Source organism: Urocitellus parryii, chromosome 2, assembly GCF_045843805.1.
Source record: "Urocitellus parryii isolate mUroPar1 chromosome 2, mUroPar1.hap1, whole genome shotgun sequence".
Lineage (NCBI taxonomy): Eukaryota > Metazoa > Chordata > Mammalia > Rodentia > Sciuridae > Urocitellus > Urocitellus parryii.
In genome coordinates this window covers 26,406,531-26,427,792 of record NC_135532.1, presented here as the reverse complement: position 1 = coordinate 26,427,792, position 21,262 = coordinate 26,406,531, and the positions used below count along the sequence as shown (strand labels likewise).

Here is a 21,262-nt window from a genome sequence, read left to right as displayed (position 1 = left end):
GATATAGCATTGTACCATATTAGCAGTCATACATGCACCTAGGGTAATGATGATTACCTCATTCCACCATCTTTCCTACCCCCATTCCCTCTTCTCCCTCTTCTTTGCCCAAAGTTCCTCCATTCTCCCCACGCCCCGCCCCCATTATGGATCAGCATTCACTTATCAGAGAGAACATTCGGCCTTTGGTTTTGGGGGATTGGCTTACTTCGATCAGCAAGAGATTCTCCAATTCCATCCATTTTCCTGCAAAGGCCATAATTTTATTCTCTTTTAAGGCTGAGTAATATTCCACTGTATGTATGTATGTGTGTATATATATATCACAGTTTCTTTATCCATTCATCTCTTGAAGGGCATCTAGTTTGCTTCCACAGTTTAGCTATTGTGAATTGAGCTGCTATGAACATTGATGTGGCTACATCACTATAGTATGCTGATATTAAGCCCTTTAGGTATAAATGGAAAAGTGGGATAGCTGGGTCAAATGGTGGTTCTCTATCTTCTTTTAATAAAATTGGAAACTCCTTGACAACAAGGGTCAATTTTAAGCTCCATTATACACCAGGATCACCTCAATGCAACGCACAGATCATGACAGACACTCAATTATTCGTACTGAATGAATGAACTGAACAAATGGACAAATTGCTTAGGTCTTCATCTATATAGTTCATCTATACAGTTGTGTGTGGCTGTAATAGACTACCTGAGGCTAGGAAATTTCTAAAAGGAAGTAGGTTGAGTTGGATCTGAAGTCCAAGAGCATGGTGCCAGCATCTTCTAGAGTTCTGGTGAGGGCCTCCTGCAGGTGGGGACTCTATAGGTATTGAGGTGCCGAACATCAGAAGGACAGAAAGAGCAAGTTTGCTTGGGTTTCTTTTGGATGTACAAATCCACTAATACAATCACGAGGGCTCCTTTATCATGACCTCATCTAATCCTAATTACCGCCCCCAAAGGCCCACCTCTAAATTCCATTGACATTTGACCTTGGGGGTTAAGTTTCAACGTGAGTTTTGATGAGGACAAAACATATCCAACCATAGCATTGTCCTATAGATTTCTATGGATCTTAAACTGTTAAAACATACACATTGGGCCACATGTATATGAGATTGAGGCCTTTTCTGTCCAGGTAGATCTTTCCTGGACTTTTTATCAATTTTACAGATTTCTCAACGTCACTTCTTTGTAATATTTGCTAATAAAATACAGTAGGTAGCACGGTGCATATTTCCTTATAGGCAGTTGATAAAACTTGGCTAAGTGGAAATTGAATGCATTTGGTTCAGAGTCAACTAAAATGATTTTAATGATGAAAGAAACCTTCCAGATCTTTAGTTCATTCCTGATGTAATTACTAATCATTTTTCTCAGTTCAGCTACTTAAAAAAAAAATCCTTTGTCAATTTTGTGAAGAGTTTCTATTTCCTTTGGGAAGCATTTAATACTTTATATCCACCTAAGGTTTGTTTGCACTGGTATTAAACTTATTTTATTATTAATATTCTGCATTTTTTACTGAAATTAATGCTCATCCTCTCCTGCTACTAAGAAGCATTTCTTCCTATTTTTCTGAAAGATCAGTATCAGATCTTTCTTTCTCCACATACTTTACAGCCCTGTTCTTCAAAGGCTCTTCTTGAGAAAGTGACTGTTGAAAAAATTCTTATTGTAATTTAGTAAGTCATAATGCAAATACACCACGCAAAGACACCACCTGCAAACCACAAGGGAATGATCACACACACAAGGGAATTGGTGACCTCGAGGTTGAATGCTAGGAAAAGTTTTAATTGTGCAAATGTACCTCATAACATTTCAAATATAAATGTCAGGACCATCAGTAGTGTTATCAAACATATAATACAGGAACACTTTTTAAAAAAAAAAGACAGAAAAAAAATGATATTCAGGATCTATAAATCTCCCTCATTATGAGCAAATGTAGTGATCCATTCATACAAGTTTTTATATGTAGGATATGTTTTTTTTTTCCTTTTTGAAGAATTCCATCATAGCTATAAGATGAAAAATATATGGATAGAAAATGTAGTATGGTAATTATATAGATTTCTTCTATTTTTCTTTTCATGTTAGGATTACAAAAAGCTTATTTTAAATGCCCAACTGACATGATGTACTTTCAGTAAGGAGGATAGTGCCATGTACCTTATCCTTCCCCTGTCATAGTTGGTACTACAACACCTGGCCTCATTCTCCATGTGCCACTTGGAGAAGAGAAAGGCCAAGGGACCTCCCATTTCAGGCTGTGGGTGGCAGGATTGCTGTCCTATCTGCCTGGCCAGTCATTCAGCAAACCTTACCTTGAATGTTTCCTATAAGGTTTCACACAGGCAGGATGAAAAACAAACTTGCCTCCCGGATGGAAGATGGCACAGGTTTTTTACCCACCAGGTTTGCAAGAGAAGAGCACTGTGAACCCCATGCTTTCTGGGTTGGGGGATAAACAAGGAGATCTCAAGCAGAGAGCAAACCCTGAATTATGAAGCATCCCAGGTTGACAACCAAGTCAGAGGACTCCCAGAGAGGTTTCCAGGAAAGTTCCCAGGGTGCCAGGGCACTGAGCAAAGTTCAGGGTGGCAGGACCCTGTGGCTTCCCCTGCCTCTTTGCAGAAATGTTCAAAGCATGCCACAAGCCAAAGCCCTTCCATCCAGGGAACTGTAGCCTCGAAGGAAGCCAGCTACGTTGGGCCTGCCACAGCATCACACCCAGGGAAATGGGAGAAAGGAGCCCCCCACAGAAGCCATGGGGGCGCCAGGAGTTGGCAAAGGGGTGGAAGTGCCCACCTCCCACCTCCTCTCGTCCCCTCAACCTGCAGTCTGGCACAGGCTTGCAACATAAAAGTGACAGCTAGAATGTTCAGTCCAATTAGATAAATTGGTTTGGTGTCTCTTCAGATTCCAGAACACTTGGAAATGGTAATTCTGCCAAAAGAGGCTCTGTCAGAGATGATCTGGGTGACAGACTGCAGTTAAAAACATCATCTATTGAGCCTAAAAAAAAAAAACACACACAGTAAATAAGGCAATCATTATTACCAGCACTGCAAAAAAAAATCATACAACATAACCATTTCAATAATTAATAGAGAATCCTGGCTTCCACGGAAAAACTCAAAAGGCTAAACAGAAATGTGTTGCTTTTTTGTTTATCAGCGGGACATGATTGTCACTTGCTTTCCTGCAGGCTGGAGATTTGCAATGGGCTTCATACACTCTCTCACTTAACAGAAAAGTCTCACATTTGAAAAATAGATGCTCAGGCCAGAGGTCAGTTTGTGAACAGGATGAAGCTGTATTAGCAGCATCAGGGGTTTGGTGCTCTGCCCAGGGGCTGGGAGCCAAGTTCAGTCTGCCTGCCAGGCCTGCAGGTACATCTCAGCTATGCCATCTGCAGTGCATGCGACAGCTCTCAGGAAGCTCTGGTCAGGAGTTGAAGTGGACTCAGGGATGGTCCAGGGTAAACTTTCAAAGAACTGCTGCCAACTTCACATGCACTTTGGTGTCCCCAAGATGACAGTGGACACCAGAGGGAGGTTACATGCCAGAGAAGAGCCACAGTGAAACAGGAAAGTTATCCAGGCTGCTGTGGCCAGTGGGTGAGACTGAGGGTACCAGAGAAGGACTGGACAAGGGTGATGCTGTCAAAGAAGGGCCAGTTAATCTTGTCCCGTAAGGGACCATCTCCACGTGGCTGCAATTCAGCAGAGCGCAAAGCTTATTGGTGACAAAGTCCCAGACAGAGGAATATGGAAATTGGGATTGGAACAACATGGAAAGCGTGAGAGACAGAGGACTGCGGAGGAACAGAGACAGAGAGGGAGCGGGTGGGGAGGAGACAGAGAGAGAGAGAGAGAGAGAGAGAGAGAGAGACAGAGACAGAGACAGAGACAGAGACAGAGACAGAGACAGAGAAGCTCAGAGAAACACAGAGAACAGAGATGAAGAGACAGACGTTAACAGATAGTGGGATGGAGAGAAGGAGAAATGAAGGAATTAAGAGAAGGATCACTTCTAGAATAAGAAACAGCTGAGAGTAAGAGGTTTTTGCTATAAACACTGGAAGAAAGCAACTGTCATTAAACACAATTAATGAAAAATCTCTATTTCCCATCTTCACTTTGAGGACACTGCGAGTTTACAGAGACTGTTGGTTTCCTGCAATTAGCAACAAGAATCCCGATTCAAGGAAGCTGCTCTCCAGCCCAGACGAGCATGAGGCAGAGAGAACGGGCTCCGCAAAAGACACGCTCAGACAAGACATGATCCGTGCCATCTGCGTGAGCCGCGTGGATACCAAAATCAAGAATCCACCATATGCCATGGCTAGTTGATTAAATGAAACCTTCTCAAGAGTTATTCTTTTTTCTTTTGTGGTCTTACAAAATCTGGAGAACCCTTCCACGTACTGTTAAAGATAGATACCACGACCATCTAGACTTCCCCCGACTGGCAGCTTAAGTGAACATTCTGTGGTCCAGACTATGCACACAGGGAAAGAAGCATTATTTTACAATGTTAAGAAGCCAATAATATTTAAGTGGGCATTAATATTCATTTGAATTAATGATAATCTTTAAGATTGTTTTGGAGGTAGGCTGCACAATGTAATTATTATGTCAGAAGACTAAAAGGAAAAGTCCTTTTATCTCTTCTCTCTCTTTTCTCTCTCTCTCTCTCTCTCTCTTTTTTTTTTTTTTTTTTTTTTTTTGAAGCAGCGTCTTGCTCTCTTGCCCAGCCTGGTCTCCAGCTCTTGACTCAAGCAACCCTCACAGCGCCCCAGGTAGCTGGGACTACAGGTGCATGCTGCCTGGCTTCTGGTTTTGGGAGAGCCATTTCAGTCCTTTCTGAATCAGGTGACGTTATGTTTCTGTTTTATTAATGAGTCTTGCCTCTTGCTCCCTCCCATTGCCTCTTTCACCCTTTGACTGGTCAGCATCCTCCTGTCCTTGAGGATTTTTAACATACCTCTGGAAGTTACACTGAATTTTCGGTCAGAGAAACTGCTCCTTCGGATTAAAGGTTCACTCATTTTTTCCAAAAATAACTTAATTGTCTCCTTCTTTTCTGGACTTGTGCTCGACAGATTCAGAACTTTACCATTCACTTTCACAGTGGAATTGCTGAGCCCAAACCAATAGAAGAAATCAAATAAGGCGTCAGCTTTGAATTCATACGCAAAACTCAAATTTTCTCCATTAATCACCTCAGTTCCTGGAGGGAAAAAATTCTTCACTACATCTTGGAAATCAAACTGAAAGACAGAGAAACATTTCATTGACTTTGTGGATATAATTACCATGTAGACATTTTAGAATCAATGAAAACTACCCAAATCTCCAAAATGTGACATTCTCTCTTTCATTCTGACAGATACCTTTTAACAGTTGTCTTTATTTAAAAAAAAAAAAAAACACACCTTTGCTTTTGTATCATAAGATTTTGAACTGCTTGGCCAAAATTACATGTATTAATATTCTGTTTCTAATAAGTTGATAGAAACTAAGTTTGTTTGGGGGCTGGGGCTGTAGCTCAGTGACAGAGTGCTTGTCTAGCACATGTAAGGCACTGGATTCAATCCTTAGCACTACATAAACAAATGAACCAATAAAAGAAAAGCATGCCATCCATCTACAGCTACAAAAGAAAATTTAAAGAAAAGAGAAACTAAGCTCACTTTATTGGTAGCAATAATGACGTAGTAAAGAACAAAATATGGTTTTGCTTTCTGCAGTTGCAGTTACCTAGGGTCTGAAAATAGTAAATGGAAAAGTCCAGAAAGATAATTTATGTTTTAAATAACTTTATTATTATTATTTACTACTATTCTTTTATTATTATTATTGGAATTGATGGATTTTATTATTAGTTGTTGTTCATCTCTTTCTGAACCTAATTTAAAACTAAAACTCCGTCATAGGTATGTAGAGAACAGAACACAGTTACAGAACGTCTGGTTTCTGTAAAGTTCCAGGCATCCGTGTGATCTTGGCTGCTTACTGTAGTTCAGAGAAGGCCCTAGACACGCAGTTCTTGCAGGGAGTTCTTGGGCCTCTTCCGTGTGGCTGGGAGCCCTGGATTCACAGGCTAAATCTTACCTGAAGTCGGTAACTTTCTCCGATCACTGAAGAGATGACCATGTCCATCCCCTGTTCTATCTGTCTTCTTATCTTGGGGTGCCTTGTGTTCACAAGAAATGCGTATGTCCTTTCTAGAAATCAGCAAGCAGAATTCAAAAGTATGTACTTGTGTTATCAACATGCTTCTCGGGATTTGCTAAAGCAGGGGTCTCCACCTTCTCTGGAGATTTTATCCATCGATAACCTTCCCTCTCTGCTCCCTGAGACCCTTACCACAACACCTAGCCAGATTTCTAGAAATGTTCCAGAGATTTGAAGGGAGCTCTGGGCTACTGTAGAAGAAGCAAGTTGCAGCTTGCACTTATGTCTCAGAAATCAAAAGTCCCACTCTATGATTATTGCAAATGAGAACTGTGCCCCCACCACGTATCCAGCATGGGAAAAGAAAACGGTTTTTATGACCCAGCCTTGCTGCACATTTAAATCACAACTTGGCTCTCACCAACACTTTCTCATTTACACAGCAGAAAATCAGCTAAGTCCAGGGAAGAAAAGTACTCTGTGCCTTCCACCCCCAGCGTTCTTCCTGCCAAATGGTTAGGCTAAGGTTCTAAGCATCAGAGCAACTCATGATTGGTTCTCCTTCCTGCTCCTGACCCAACATCATCTCAAGTGAGAAAAAGTATCTTTCTCAGTGTTTAAATAGCACCACATCTCTGTCCTGGAAGACACTTCTTCCCCCTGTTATTATTGTTTTTTTTATCTTGTTTTGTATTATTAACCCCTTAAGTCTGATTCAATTCAACTTGCATAATATAAGCAAAGGGGAGGTTGTTTACTTATTAGGAAATTTGGAATCTCTTACTTTTCTAGTCCCCAGAATCAAGCTCCATGACTTTAATTACTCAAGCACATATCTGAGGGAGAAACCGGAAAACCCACTTCACACTGTTTAAAGGCATGGACCAGCCATTCACAAAATCTCCTAGTGATTTCAAGAACTGAGCATTTGGTACTGGCTTTGAGATAGCTCGGAGGCAATAACAAACGAGTGCCAATAAAAGAATCTTCTTATTTTTCCTACTTGTTTGCCTTACTCCAAATTATTTTTTGGGTATTTCAGATGTAAATAATCTTATATCTTTTGGGAGACAAGAGATAAATAAAAGCCTAGTGGCTCTGGAGGTTGAAGCATGAGGATTGTGAGTTCAAAGCCAGCCTCAGCAACTTAATGAGGCCCTAAGCAACTTAGCAAGACCCTGTCTCTAAGTAAAATATAAAAAAGGGCTGGGGATGTGGCTCAGTGGTTAAGAACCTCTTCAATCCCTGGTACCAAAAACAAATAAATGAATAAAATAAAGCAAAAGCAAACCATTTGTAATTTGTTGTATTTTATACAAATAAAACCACAATCTTTAGATTCTAAAGACCCAGGGTTACCATGTTCCTCAGTTGGGCTGGGTGGGCAGGTTGTGCACTGCACAACTGCAGAGGAGGCCCTTCACATTTTCAGACAGGTCTGTTTGTGTATTTATTACACCAAAATTCTGGAAATCATTAGTAATTGCCTTAATGAAGTGGTGGCTTTTTAAATTTGCATATAATTCCAGTTTAAACCAGTGGGCGGACAAGTTACCTTAGCTGCAATTTTCACAAGTTTCTAAACGTTATCACCTTAAGTTTCTAGCCTATAAAAATATCTTCATTTTATAACTTTTCTCAAAATTAACCAGATTCTGTACTTTCTTCCACAACAATCGCCCTACAGCTGTGTACTTCCTGTAGGACTCCCCACAAGGACCTTTTTGTACCATCCCGTACTTTCAAAATGTTAAAATGGAGAGGTCACTCATTCTTTCCTCCTGAGAGATCAAGGTGGGAAGTGTACTTGACACAGCTGTGAATTATACTCCAAGAGAACTACTGGCCCTCTGGTCATCACCAAGCCAAAGGACACGCAGGGCTCAGATACTCAAACAGGCGCTGTTTGTTACGTGCATTCTGTTCTGGCCTCTCCTGCAGAGAGAGAGTGTCCTGACTGTGAATTATGACATGAGCAGAGAGAACTCCTCCGGGTCTGAGGAGAGTGAATGCTTGAGAAAGTCCATCTGAAATTGGTAGATCATTTCTTATTACCTTGGACTCATTTTAAGAATGACATTTAGAAGCAGTTGGAAGAAATTCTACCCTTGCCACAGAACATGATTCCCATGAGTCTACCCATGTGTCGCTCTGAGCAGGAAGAAAATGGGAAAATGGAGAGATGCTCATATTGGAATTTGAGTTGTAGAGTCGTTACCAGTTCATCTGCTTTCTTGGAAGAAACAATGGTGAGATGTGTCTAAACATGAAATTCTGTGTCTAAAATACAGAAACATGAAACTTGAAGCATCTACAACTGCAATTCATTTTATCTTAGTTTCCTCATCCATAAAATAGGGAGAGTCTATGTGCTTCATAGGTAGGATAACCATGTACCCTACCTTTCTGAGTCATCTCAGTTTATGCCTTTAACCCAAATTACTAACTATGAAGACTTTCATCCTCAAAATGTCCCCATTTGGATGATAAGATCTATAGACCTACAGTGTCAATAATGACATTAGAGTGTGCCTCGGACATATTGTTGGATGACCCTCATGGAGCCAGGCTTCGAAACCCTTGAAACCCTGGAAGGCTCAGAATGTCAGACTACTTCTTGTCTGGACAGGAAACAGGAAAGAAGCTCAGAACCCGGTGGCTTCTGCTCTAGGATCATCTGGGGTTTGTTCCAAAAGCTTGAGCAGTGCTTTAGACACCAGGCTCCTGGCTGCTGATCTTGTCACGAGCTGACATCTATCCTGCTTTCTCCATGGCCCGCTCTTCCCTCATCAGCCTACAACAGCCCATAGCCCAGCAAGACAGAACCACACCAAAATCATGGATGCACCTACCTTTCGAGGTGTCTTTTTTGGTCTGTACATTAATGAAGAACAGCATTGGTTTGCTCAATATAGTTTCCCTGTAGTCTTTATAATCACAGTAGTTGGTCAGTTCCACATACCTATGAGGAAGCAGAGATAATTAGGGCTGTAATATACTCTCCCACCTCAGTTAAAATGAGAATATATTGGATATATGCCTGCCACAGCCACGGACCCTTTGTGGGAAGTCCCATAAAATGTATCATTTCAGAGGTCACCATATTTTGGGACAGTATAAGTAAATCTTCTCCTGGTCATAGATGACTGGCTGAGAGTCCAGTGTGCAACTCAAAGGTAGCCACGGTCCTTAGGGTGGTTTAATATCAATGCTTGGCTCGCAGGGGAGTCTTTACCAGGTGATGACCAATTCTATCTATCATTTGGGGCCAGAAACTGGTAACAGCTTCATTTGAAAAGTTCCCAGTCCCTCTGGATTGAGAACTAAACTCAGTGAGTGGAACTGGATAGGTCTTCTCCAGTGGATTCACACTATTTAACTGGTAGGTTTGGGATTTTCCTTTTCTTCTCTTTCCTACTTTCCCCCTCTAATCCCAAAATAGACCCAGCCCCCTCTACAGATGACACCATCAACCAATATTCATATGAACCATTCCTAATTCACATGTTCTCAACTCTCAGACAATGTACAATTAAAAACATAAAACTACTGTTGGATTTTTTTTTCCCCATCTCCTCATTAAATTTAGCCTCCTTGGTTTTAGTTCATTATTCCGGCCTAGAAAGATCTGAGTCTCGATTCTGTCAGCTAACATGTTAGCTTTGTCTCCCTGCCCTACAAATTTTCCAAGCAGCCTTTCCATGTCTCTACCTCCGTTGCTTAAAAAAAAAAAAAAAAAAAAAAAAGATCCAAGTGCAAATTAGCTTCCTCCAGGAGATGGCTAATTTTCTAACTACAAGCTCGGATGCTGTGTGAATGCAGACAGGCTGAATGGCAGCCCGCGGCTGGAGGACACCTTTGCCACAGTCCCTCTGAAACACGGAGCTGGCTCCCCATGGACACAGCTGCGAGCATCTGCTGGAGTGAACCGGCTGGCTGAGCTGACAGCTCCCTGCACCGTGGTTGATTCTTCTATCTGGTGGCGAGCAGACAGCTCCAGGCATTTCTTTCCGAGGGGTTGTCCTTCCCGCGCCTTGACATGAAAATCACAGCCTTGGAAAGCCAAGGGTGGCCGCAGGGAGCTGTGGCCACACAGCCGTCTTGTCCTTCCTCCCGGTACCCACTTCCCACAACCCCACGGAGAGGCCGGCTTACAAGACAGTGACCAGGTGCCGGTCAAGAGCGCGCTGGACAGTATCCACCCCGAGGCAGAAAAACACAGCTTCTGCTTGGCTGTCTCCCGGCTTGATTTCTTAGAAATCTGTGCCATTTTCTTTGTGCTGCATTGTCAGACCTGAATTTTGAGAGCTTGTAGACTGTAGCTCCTGGTGGAGCCTCTGAAGTGTTTCCTGCCTTCTATTTCACCAGGCTCTGAAAGTCATCTCCGCCTCCTAGGCCCTTCTGCACTGGTGGTGGCTGGAGGGCTGGTCCTGGAGTTGGTGGGGGACAAAGAACTGGAGTGTTCCAGAGCAGGAAAAGGGGGTGCAGGTCTGTGATGGAGGAAGGAAGAGGCTGGGAATGGAGAAGGAGCATACGTACCCAGGGAATGGGTGGGGTCAAAAATGTGGACCAGGGTGTTGTATATGTCTTTATTTGCCCCTTCCCCATCCTCACCCTCATCTGGGCAGAACATGAAAAGGGGGTGCGGAGAGGGATCCTCAAAAGACTGAGAGGGTAGCAGCTGTGTTTCCTGTCAGCTGGGAGAGAATCCTGACATCCTTGTTTGTCCCAATGGACCAACTTCAAAAGGTCCTGGAGAAAAGCAGCAAAGGAGAAGGAAGGAAAAGGAAAACCAGCGCCTTCTGGGTTCATCTCACTCATCCATCCGCTCAACAATTCATCAAGCCCCATGGTGCGCCGGGCGCCAGTAGGCACAGGTGCCTCTTTACGGCCGAGCAGCTCAGAGCCCAGGAAGCACACAGGGAAGAGAGCCTCCTGGACTCACCCTCGTCCTTATTCAGCTGTCAGTGAGTGATTGGGCACAGGGCAGCCAAGAGTGGCCTGGGAAGAGGGTGAGGAGAGGCAGCTGAGGTCTGCGGTACAAAGGGAGGCAGTGTCAATATCAAAAAGATAGGTGTGAGTGACCAGTGTGAGTGACAGACACCACCTGTGACCCATCCAAGGCAGGCCGCACATTCTCCCGCTACCCATTTATCATGGAGTTGACAGTCACGTAAGCACCTCTCCCCAAGGTGATTCCTCTAAACGTCAACATCCATGATCCCATGGTCCTTCTGTAGAGCTAATGCATAGTGCCTGCACAACGCACTCAGAAAATCGACAGTTTCGATTACTTTTCTGATGACCAAATGACAGTGCAATATTTCCCTCTGCCTATGAAATCAATTGATATCTGACTGGAGACATTGATGAATCTGACTTCACTGGATTTTCTTCCAATGAGCACACAGCTTAAAGGAAAAATACAGCAATCTCAACCTAGAAATGATCATTGTTAGTTGGGTGTGGTGGTTCATGCCTGTAATCCCAAAGGCTTGGGAGGCTGAGGCAGGAGGATCATGGAGTTCAAAGCCAGCCTCAGAAACTTAGTAAGGCCCTTTAACTTATTTAGACCCTGTCTCTTGAAAAAATATATACATATATATTTAAATAAGGGCTGGGGATGTGGCTTACTGGTTAAGCGCCCTGAGTTTAATCAATCCCTAGTACCAAATAAAGATAAAATAAAGCAAAAGCAAGGTTCAATCCCTGGTACAAAAAAAAAAGAAAGAAAGAAAGAAAGAAAGAAAGAAAGAAAGAAAGAAATTATCAGTGTTGTAAGAATAATCAGTTTCCACCAGAATTCTGCAAAATATGTGTTTTTTTAAATGCTATAGACTCAACAAGTGATTATTTGGATGATCACAGAAAGGGGCCCTCTGGATAGTCATATATTGACTTTAATGTATAACCTTTATAGGAATTATTCATTTTGGAGTCTGAATTTAATAAAGTGCCTGAATAATAAAAGTATGTGTGACATAATTTGATATTCCTTTGATGATTTGGAGGTATTTGAAGAACATTAATGGGCGGTAAACCTCATCATAGAATACGTCAGTTATTTCTGTATCACACATGTGTGAAAATCTGCTTATCCCAGAGCTTTAATGCCAGAATTTACAGACAAGAGATTGTGGCAAGATCCTTACCTAATAAATTCCTTATCTCTAACCAGACTGCAAATAAGAACTAGAGTAGGCTCTCCTTATCCTCCAGAGATAAGTTCCAAGACCCCCAGTGAATACCTGAAACCTCAGATAATACCAAATCCTACCCACAAGAACTGATCTTATAACCTAGAAAGTAACTAAGTGACTAACAGGTGGGTAGTATATACAGCGTGGATACACAGGATAAAGGGATGATTCATGTGCTGGGCACTGGAAGGAATGGATAGTAGGAGATTTCATCATGCTACTCAGAATGGGTGTCCAATTTAAAATTTATGAGTTATGTTTTTGTTGGGCTTTCCATTTAATACTCTCTGACCACAGGCAACTAAAATCAAAGAAAGCTAAACCACAAATAAGGGGGGAAACTACTACTGTATTTCATTAATTCCCCCAATTCCAGCCTGCCAGTTATGGTCCAATTGTTAAATACCTTAACATTCCAGTGAAATAAGTCAATGTGAACATTCCTTTGAAATTCACTGTTACAAAGTTTGGATACCTAAGTCACTAAAATATGAAAAGATCAGAGGATCTAGTTGTTAAGTCCTGTAGATATTCAAGTATCTGACATTTAATCACTGGTTTAAGATGAACCTTAGGAGAGTACATTAGGGATTGGTTATTTGATCTTTAATCATGAATATTTCTGAATTAGTAATGCAAATATCACCTCTGTGTATTGAATATTTATTATATTTGCTGAAGTTACCATTAGGGATGAAAATCAAACAGTTTAAGATAGACAGTTCCTTTAAACTCTCATTTCTTCATTGCTTTTACCCCAGCACCAAAATGCTTCTAGATTAAAACTTTCTAAGTCTGACTTGAGAGCAAAGATTGGAAGGCAAGACAATGTCAGGGGAAGCAGAGAGATTCTAAATAAGACCTAATTCATGTCCTAACTGGCTGACTGTGTGAACTCCGTCCCAGGGTCGTCCCAAGCTCACTGTGACCTTGAGTGAGTTACTTGTCTGAACCTGCTCCTTTATTAGTCAAAGGGGCAAAACAGTATTTCCTTGAGCCTGATGTTTAAATGCATGTTGGGGAACATGAACTCATGTCCTTGGGCCCATAATAGATCCTCAGCAAACACTATGAGTATCTTTCATCCTGACCAACTTGGCTGGCTTCCAAGGTGAAGTTCTGTAAGTTTCTGACTCCCAACTGGGCTGTGTTCACTTGAGTTACCAGGAAGGGAGAACAAAATGAATATCTGAAAGGTAAATGAGCAAGAATTTCCACTTCCCTGCTCCAACTTCTTCCCTCATCTGTCCCATTTGGAAGGCTAGACAGAACAGCTTAAAGAGGCAACCTCTAATAGCCAAAACCAAAAAAAGAGCACTGTGTTTTGCTTCCAGCGAAATTAGAAGTGTCTGAAAGATCCACTGTCCTCCAAGATACCCACCTTCAGTCTCCTTCAAATTTCACATCATCACTAGCATGGTCTAGAAAGTTGCTCCAAATGTCTTTTGACTCTAACAATTTATTGCTCAAAGACAAACAGGAATCCAAACCCACAAACTCCACCCAAGGGGGTGGGCATGTGTGTGTATATTTTAAAACAGCTAAACATATAAAAAAACACCACATTTTAACCCCACATATAATATACATATATATGGATATTGATTATATATAATTACTTATCAGTTAAATAAAAACTTTGCCCCCCCCCAAAAAAAAGTAAATATAGGGACCAGGTATTTGAACATCCATGTTCGTAGCAGCATTATGCACAATAGCTAAAAGGTAGAAGCAACACAAATGTCTACCAACAGATGAATGGATAAACCAAATGTGGTTTATACCTCCAGTGAAATATCATTTCGCCTTAGGAAGGAAATGCTGACATACGCTACATCAATGAACCTTGAAGAAATTACACTAAGTAAAATATGCCAGTCACAAAAGACAGATATGGCATAATTCCATTCCATTCGATACCTGGAGTATTCAAATTCATAGAGGCAGAAAGTAGAATGGTGGTGGTTGCCTGGGGCTGGGGGACTGAGAATGGGGAGCTGTAGTTTTATGGGTGTTGAGTTTCAGTGTGGGAAGATCAGGTTCTGGAGGTGGGTCTTTAATCAGGGTTGCCCAATGGTGTGACAATACTTCACGCCACTGAACTGCACACCTAAAAATGTTTAAAATAGGAAACTTTATGCAGTGTACATTTTACCACAATTAAAATGAAGGCAAGACAAAGGCAAAAATGTATGAAAAGTGGAGCAGAGGAAAAAGGAGCACACACGGCAAATGCTTTTGTGAAGGACCCCACAGATTGACTGTGGTGTTCATAACCCTTTGCGGGGACACTAAGTGAAAGTTTACAGGGATAGTCTACTTTGGGGGGCAAGCTTCTATTTCCAGTTTTTGTTTGTTTGTTTGATCTCCTTCTGCACAGCCTCACCCCCTGAGGCTCTCCAACAATTCCTTACCTTTCACTTCTTTCCCTCCTCCTTCTGCCCCAGTGGTAGTGAAACTAAGCAAAATTTTCAGACTTATGACTATACGACATCTGCGGCTTGAATCCAGGATACACCTGCTCCTTCTCTCACTGACGAAGCAGTTTAAGGATACGGAGTGTATATGAAACACTGCACTGGGGCAGAACGTGATCCATTCATGCATGCCATCAGTGTTTACTAAGCACCTACTATGTGTAGGGCTCCGAGGATATGAAGATGAGGAAGGAAACAGTTTTATGTCCAATATTCTATTGGAGAGACAGATAAAATATACCATTTCAATATAAAATGATGGATGTATAAAACCTTGTTGCTCATAGTGTGATCCTTGGACCAAAAACACCAGTCACTGAGAGCCTGTTGAAATGCAGAATTTGGGTACCTTCTAAGTTTTATTCAATCAGAATTTATGTTTATCCAGATCCCCAGGAGACTTGCATGCTTATTTAAACTTTGGGAAGCACCGGTGTATGATGCAATTCCCGCCACTCAGAGACTTACAAACTGGTAAATCCTTCAAATGTGCAAATGCCAAATATATATATATATATATAGTTCCTTGTATTCTGTGTCCAAGCTCCAGTGAGTTGTGTCCTGATTACTTAAATGCAAGACAGCAAGGGAGAGAGGCCTGGAGTGAGAGCCATTTATTAAGGTGAGACAGATGCTAGAAGAGAGATTGTTCTGTTAGTCCAAACACACCATCAAGGTCTGGGCAAGAGGGAACACAAGAACCCCAGGAGGAGTCACAGCTTAGCCAAGCCTTGGAGAGTTGGCTGCATCCAAGAAGACAAGCAGGCATCAGCCAATGACAAGGTGAGCTAAGAGTAGGAAGTAGACCAGGCTGTGGCAGGAAGTCAGAGCGAGGCTCCAGAGGAAGGAAGCCAGGAGAGGCGGCATGGCCTGTGGCTTCAGAATCTTCAGACCTGAGCATCATTCCAAGACCCGCACCCCCCACCAAGTGTTTAGCCTGACAGAGATCCATTTTCTCCACCTATAAAAATGAGCTAACAAAAGATACTCCATGAGGAGGCTAGCAGATTAAATAACACGGACAAAACACTTGGCTTATGGAGTTACTTAATAATAAAATAAAAACTGACATCTGTCAGCATGTGCTAGTTCTATATATTTTTTCCAGCACATTTGAATTACACCAACAACCTGGTAAAGTTGGGGGGATTATTATTCCCATTTAAAATCTGGGGAAACTGAGTCACACAGACATTAAGAGTGATTAAGCCTCTCGCCAGGCTCACTCAGCTGGGACAGTGCACAACCTGGCACTCACACTCATCCCCACTTCCTGTGGACGCTTGTTAAACATCACAGCTCAATACACAGATGGGTATTATTTCATCAGTGTCATGAAGTGTCCTGCAAAGGGGCTGCTGCTGCCCTGGGCAGTTTTCCACATCTGAGACTCCAGGGGAAGGAGAGATTACAGGACAGCGCACCCACCCACAAGCCCCACCCAGAGCTGTGACAACAGGGCCTGGGCCAGCACACGGAGCCAGGCACTTCCCTCTGTGAGGCGGGGTGAGGTTTCACCCAGCTCCCATCTGAGCATGTTCTAGCCCTACTTTACGGCACAAGCCCCATTCCAGTCCTGCTGTACTCTGCCCAGGCAGCTTGCCCCAGGGTTGCGGGGGCTTGTGATGGTCATCCATCTCCCTGACAGCCATGGCTGCGGGCAGCAACAGGTTACAATCTCGGCTCTTAAGAACCATCCTTAAAACCTGAGCACTTACACCCTCTTTTAGGCTGATTATACAAAATGGAATCCCAGGTATCAATTTGTGGGCTCCAGAAGTGTGAGAAGCTGCTGTGGGCTACCGGAAGGCAGAATTATTTCAAGGTAGTGGCAATTTGCTGAAAGCATCGGCTTTGCAGTCATACAGGGTTACTTAGAAGGCCTGGGTCTATGGCCCCCAGCATCTTACTTAGGTAAATTGCCCAATCTTTCCGAGTTCTAATGTTCCTGTCGATAAAAAATGGCAACCAAAATAGTGCTGACTTTGTAAACTTTTGTGGGATAATATCTGTGAAATACTTTACACCTTTCCTGGTACTCAAGTAAATACTAGCCGCCACGATTATGATTCTTGCACTTATTTTGATTACTTAAGCCACCTCTTTCATGCCAAGGCACCAGCCGAAAGAAGGAATTAGAGGTCCTCTCTGCCAGATGTGGCTGTTACATGTCACTTAGAGGCTGCATTACAGGAAAAAGGATGGGAATGTGCTTGTGGATGCATGCACACATGTGCACGTGTGTGTTCTAGAGATGGTTAATGGTGAATTGGACTTTGAATGAATAGCTTGTTGGATAAGAATTACATACATCAGGTATTCTGAGCAGGCTTTTGTGATACCATGGATGGAAGTCCAGAGCTTGAAAGCAAAAAAAAATAACTATAAAGATCTTGCCACAAATGCTGCAAAGGAAGACAAATATGTTTAAAGCAGGCTCTCAGGGGAGCTTTATAGCTCTTGGTGGCCATTACTAAATCATCCCATCACCCAAGGGCTCCATGGTTTATTTAGCAGGTATGTATTTAGAATCAATGAGTAAGTATTAGAAAACAAATCTAAGAAAGTAGGACCAAAATCATCCTCTTGTTCTCTGAGCAAGAAAATCATGAGACTGTCAAAGGCCATACTCTTTTCGGGGAAAGGACCTTGTAAAAGGTACAGCACACAGTTTGGAGGTCCTGGATGACACTGGGGGCTTATTCCACACCAAGAATACGTGTTAAATAGGGAGAATCCTAATTAATCCTCATTAATAGAGCTAGGATTCTTAACCTGAACCCAGGATCTCATGAACTACCCGAAGGGTCACATTGGGAATTCATCTGAATTTCTGGGGAGAAGGTCTGCATACAATTTTCAAAAACTGTATGACCCAAAATGTCTAAGAACCAGCACTTTGCCGTTCTCTATCCCTGACAGTCTAGGAAGCCACTATTGGCTGGAGGCCATCCCACATCTGAGGCAGGAATGGGGTGGCCACAAAGAAGCTTCTTTGTGGAGTCCGTGGACTCCAGGCTCATAAAGACAAGTGGAAGTACACGTTGGGGGACAAGCAGACTCTGAAGGTACCAGAACAGGCAAAGCCAGACTGATCATCTTTGCCAGTTACCAGCCTCGAGAAAATGCAGAGTGCTATGCCCTGGACACAGGTGCCTCCCACACCACGGAGGGAAGGAGATGGAACTGCGCCCAGCATGTGGAGAATAGTATGGAGGATGTACCCAGGCTGTCACTGACCCAGGTGATTCTGAGCTTTTTGAAGTACACCTGAACAGACTGGTGTAAAGTAATCCTGCAGGTATTTTCATTAATAAAACTTGCCAGAGCTGGAGAAGAAGAAAAAAAAAAGGAAGAGAGAAGGAAAGTAGGGAGGGAAGGGAATGGGGGCAGAGAGAAAGATGGAGATGTGTGTGTGTGGTGTGTGTGTGAGGGAATAAGTTCATGCAACCACAAAGACAACTGGGGACCTTTTGCAGATCAGAGGAATAGCAACTTCAGATATCTCCAGCTTCACAAGGACAAAACATCTCTCTCACTCTGCACACAACCTAGTCCTCCCTCTCTTTCTAGAAGTTTCTCTCCATTTAGGCCAAATCCCCTCCCAGTCATCCTTAGGGCTGCACACCCAGTTATAAAATCTCTCTCCCCTGCCATAGTGTGTCCCCCAGAGGAAGAAGCCCCTTGATATTTCCCAGGGTGCAAAAGCCCTCACACAACTGACCAACCAGCTTATCTGATGCAGAACTATTGTGTGGAGTGTTTGTATCCCAGTCTGTGTCACCTGGTCTTTGTGGCCTAGGTGTTTATTCTAAACTCTAAACTGCCTAGAGACCACTGCTGTTTAGTTTTCTTTTATGTAGGAGGAATTCAAAGCAGACTTCAAAATTGTTCTAAATTTTGTAGCACTGTTTGCTAAGATTGGGGCAGTTGGTTCTTCAAAAGCCTTATCCTATGGCTTCAATTAATTCTGCCTATTAAAAATATTCATACCCTTTTCTCCAAAAAAATTGTTTTCTTTTTAAATTTTTGTAAATCTGATTTCTGACTCAGTTCCTCCCACTATCCCTTACTCATGGACTGGAATTTTCATTTTACTAAAAATGAAAAAATTCTTGCTGCCGAATGATTTTTTCAGGCATTCAAAGCCCTCACTATCTTTGTTTGGAAAAAGCAAGGTTGATTCCCCCACCCAAGCAGTTTTAAAGACCACACTCTAAATATCTCATTTTCTGTGTTTGCCCCTCATTGCTCCATCCCACACACAGTGTGCCCAGTGCTCTTTCCCAGAGCAAAGGCATTATATCTAAGAGCTTGCTGGCTCACTCATCTCTCAAACTGCAGACCACCTGGCTCTTTGGAGCACTGGGCCCTACAGCATGAATAGAAGAGGGCTTTGCAATCTCTTTCCACAGGATGACCCTTGAAGGCCTGCGATGACATAGAATTACCTTTGAATTGTCCTCACACCACCCATAACACCACCACACAAAGCCTGCTTCAGCTAGATGGAGCACATCCCCTACCAGCTTCAGGTCTGCCCAAGTACTTCAGTCACTTTGGTCACAAGAGTTCAGCATTCTGGGCACATCTACTCAATTAAGACTGCAGATCTGGCCCAAACTCTGCACCAGACTCCAGGAAGCTAACTTATTTCCTCATAATTTATCTGCCCATTCAACAGCCCTGGGCAGGACTTCCCCAGGCTTGGTTTCCTTCCACACCGTGGTTGGGTGGTTGGGTGGTTGGGTGGTTGGGTGGTTGGTTGGGTGGTTGGGTGGTTGGTTGGGTGGTTGGGTGGTTGATGAAACCCTAACCTTGAACTTCTGCGGGCTTCCCCACTGGGTCTTCTCACTGGATAAAGCTAGCAGTGCTTGGAACTGTGCATCTCCCCACCCCACACTCACACCCCCAGACTGAAGCCAGGGTGTGAGTTTTTGCACGACAAACATCCCCTTCAGGGTGTGACCTCAATCTGAGCTCATCTGACCTTGTTAAGGAGCCAAAATGGAAAAAGCGATGGCCAGTTATGTGCTTTGGGTGGGGACCCAGAGAATCTGCAGCACCCTCATCCTGCACGTCCCCACGCGCTGGGCCTGGTGCTCATCTGTTTCAAGTTACAGTTGCAAAATATCTGTGCAAAGGGCAGAAAAGCCAAGGTGGGGAGAGATTGCAGGTTCTAGGTGATGTTGGCAATGAGAACATGTAAAAGAAGCAAAAAAAGGGAAGGGTCCAGGCGGGATTGGGGGCACATGGGACAGCTAGGGCTCGCAGGGACCAAGATAAAGCAGAGAAGTACTCGGGAATCAGGCGGCTGGCCAGGACGCGCGGCAAGGTCACCCACCTCTTGATGTAGTTGCTGAGGCGGTAGAGCTGCCCGTCGAGTCTCACTATGCCGTCGCCAAAGACATTGAAGCCCCCGCGCGCGACCGCGGGCTCCTCGGGCCCTGGCACCACGAGCTGGTCACCGCGCAGCTGGAATGCGCCGGGCTGCAAGCGCAGCAGCTGCTCCAGAGGTAACAGGGCCAGCTCGCAGTCGCACGTCCACAGGCTGCGCAGCTCCCCCGACGAGATGGAGGTCAGACTCGGCCTGGCCATCGGCTCGCACGCCGCCGCCGCCATGCGGGGTCAATCGGAGCTGCCCCACCTGCTGGCGTCGCGGCCCCGCCCAGCCCAGCCCGCACCTGACTGTCCCCCGAGAGGGCCCCGCGTCCTGCCCGCGTCCGCTGGAACAGGGGTCGCTCTGTCCGCCTGCCCGAGTCCGGGCGCAGTGGCCGTCCAGGTAGCCTCTGTCCGCCGGGACGGCTGCCTGTCCCCAGCTGCCGCCCGCCCGCAAGGAGCGCTGCCAGCAGAAAGCGGTCCCCGCGCCGCGCGGCCCCTTTTATGGCCCTCCAGGCATCCGCCGCGCCCCTCCCGGTCCCGGCACGACCCCAGACACTGGGGGCCGAGTTATCGTCGTCGTCGTCTCATAACTTGGCACGCTCCAGCCCTGTCTTGCCTGCTGGCAGCCAAGATTTAGTCATCCCTCCGGGGTCAGCTACTCAACCCCCGCGCTGGGCCCCGCCCTGCCTGCAGGACACTGCGGGGGAGGGGACAGGGGTGGGGAGAGCTCCCCGCTTGCCCCGGCCTGGCCCCGAGCGGGCGGCGCGCAGCACCCACCCATTCCTAAGGCGCCACCCCTCTGGTACTAACTGGAGGGCGGCTCACAGTCCCCGGCCCACCCTCTCTCTGGAACCCAGGGGCTGACCCCGAGCAGCACTGAAGCTTCCTCCCCAGCCCATCCCCACTGTGAGTTGGAGTTGACCTCCCTCCTTGCTCTTTGGGCCTCAGTTTTCTGCCCTCCCCGCTCCAGATCAGGCTTTCCATTTTCTTCCTCTCAGACTTTCCTGATTCAGGT

At 44.3% G+C, this 21,262-nt stretch overlaps 1 protein-coding gene across 2 annotated transcripts; it reads right to left on the bottom strand.

Moving 5' to 3' along the window:
• Positions 1–1,788: 1,788 nt before the first annotated feature.
• On the bottom strand, positions 1,789–20,861 carry Medag (mesenteric estrogen dependent adipogenesis). Of its 2 annotated transcripts, none has more exons than XM_026388367.2 (5): positions 20,210–20,861; positions 9,041–9,150; positions 6,126–6,238; positions 4,996–5,281; positions 1,789–3,021 (listed from the first exon to the last, which is right to left on the bottom strand). In XM_026388367.2, the coding sequence occupies exons 1-5, from the start codon at positions 20,485–20,487 to the stop codon at positions 2,897–2,899; spliced, it is 912 nt and encodes a 303-aa protein (XP_026244152.1). In that variant the 5' UTR covers positions 20,488–20,861; the 3' UTR covers positions 1,789–2,896. The 2 variants fall into 2 exon arrangements, with proteins under 2 accessions (XP_026244152.1, XP_026244153.1); XM_026388368.2 differs by having other exon boundaries at positions 2,937–3,021; positions 5,234–5,281.
• Positions 20,862–21,262: the final 401 nt, after the last annotated feature.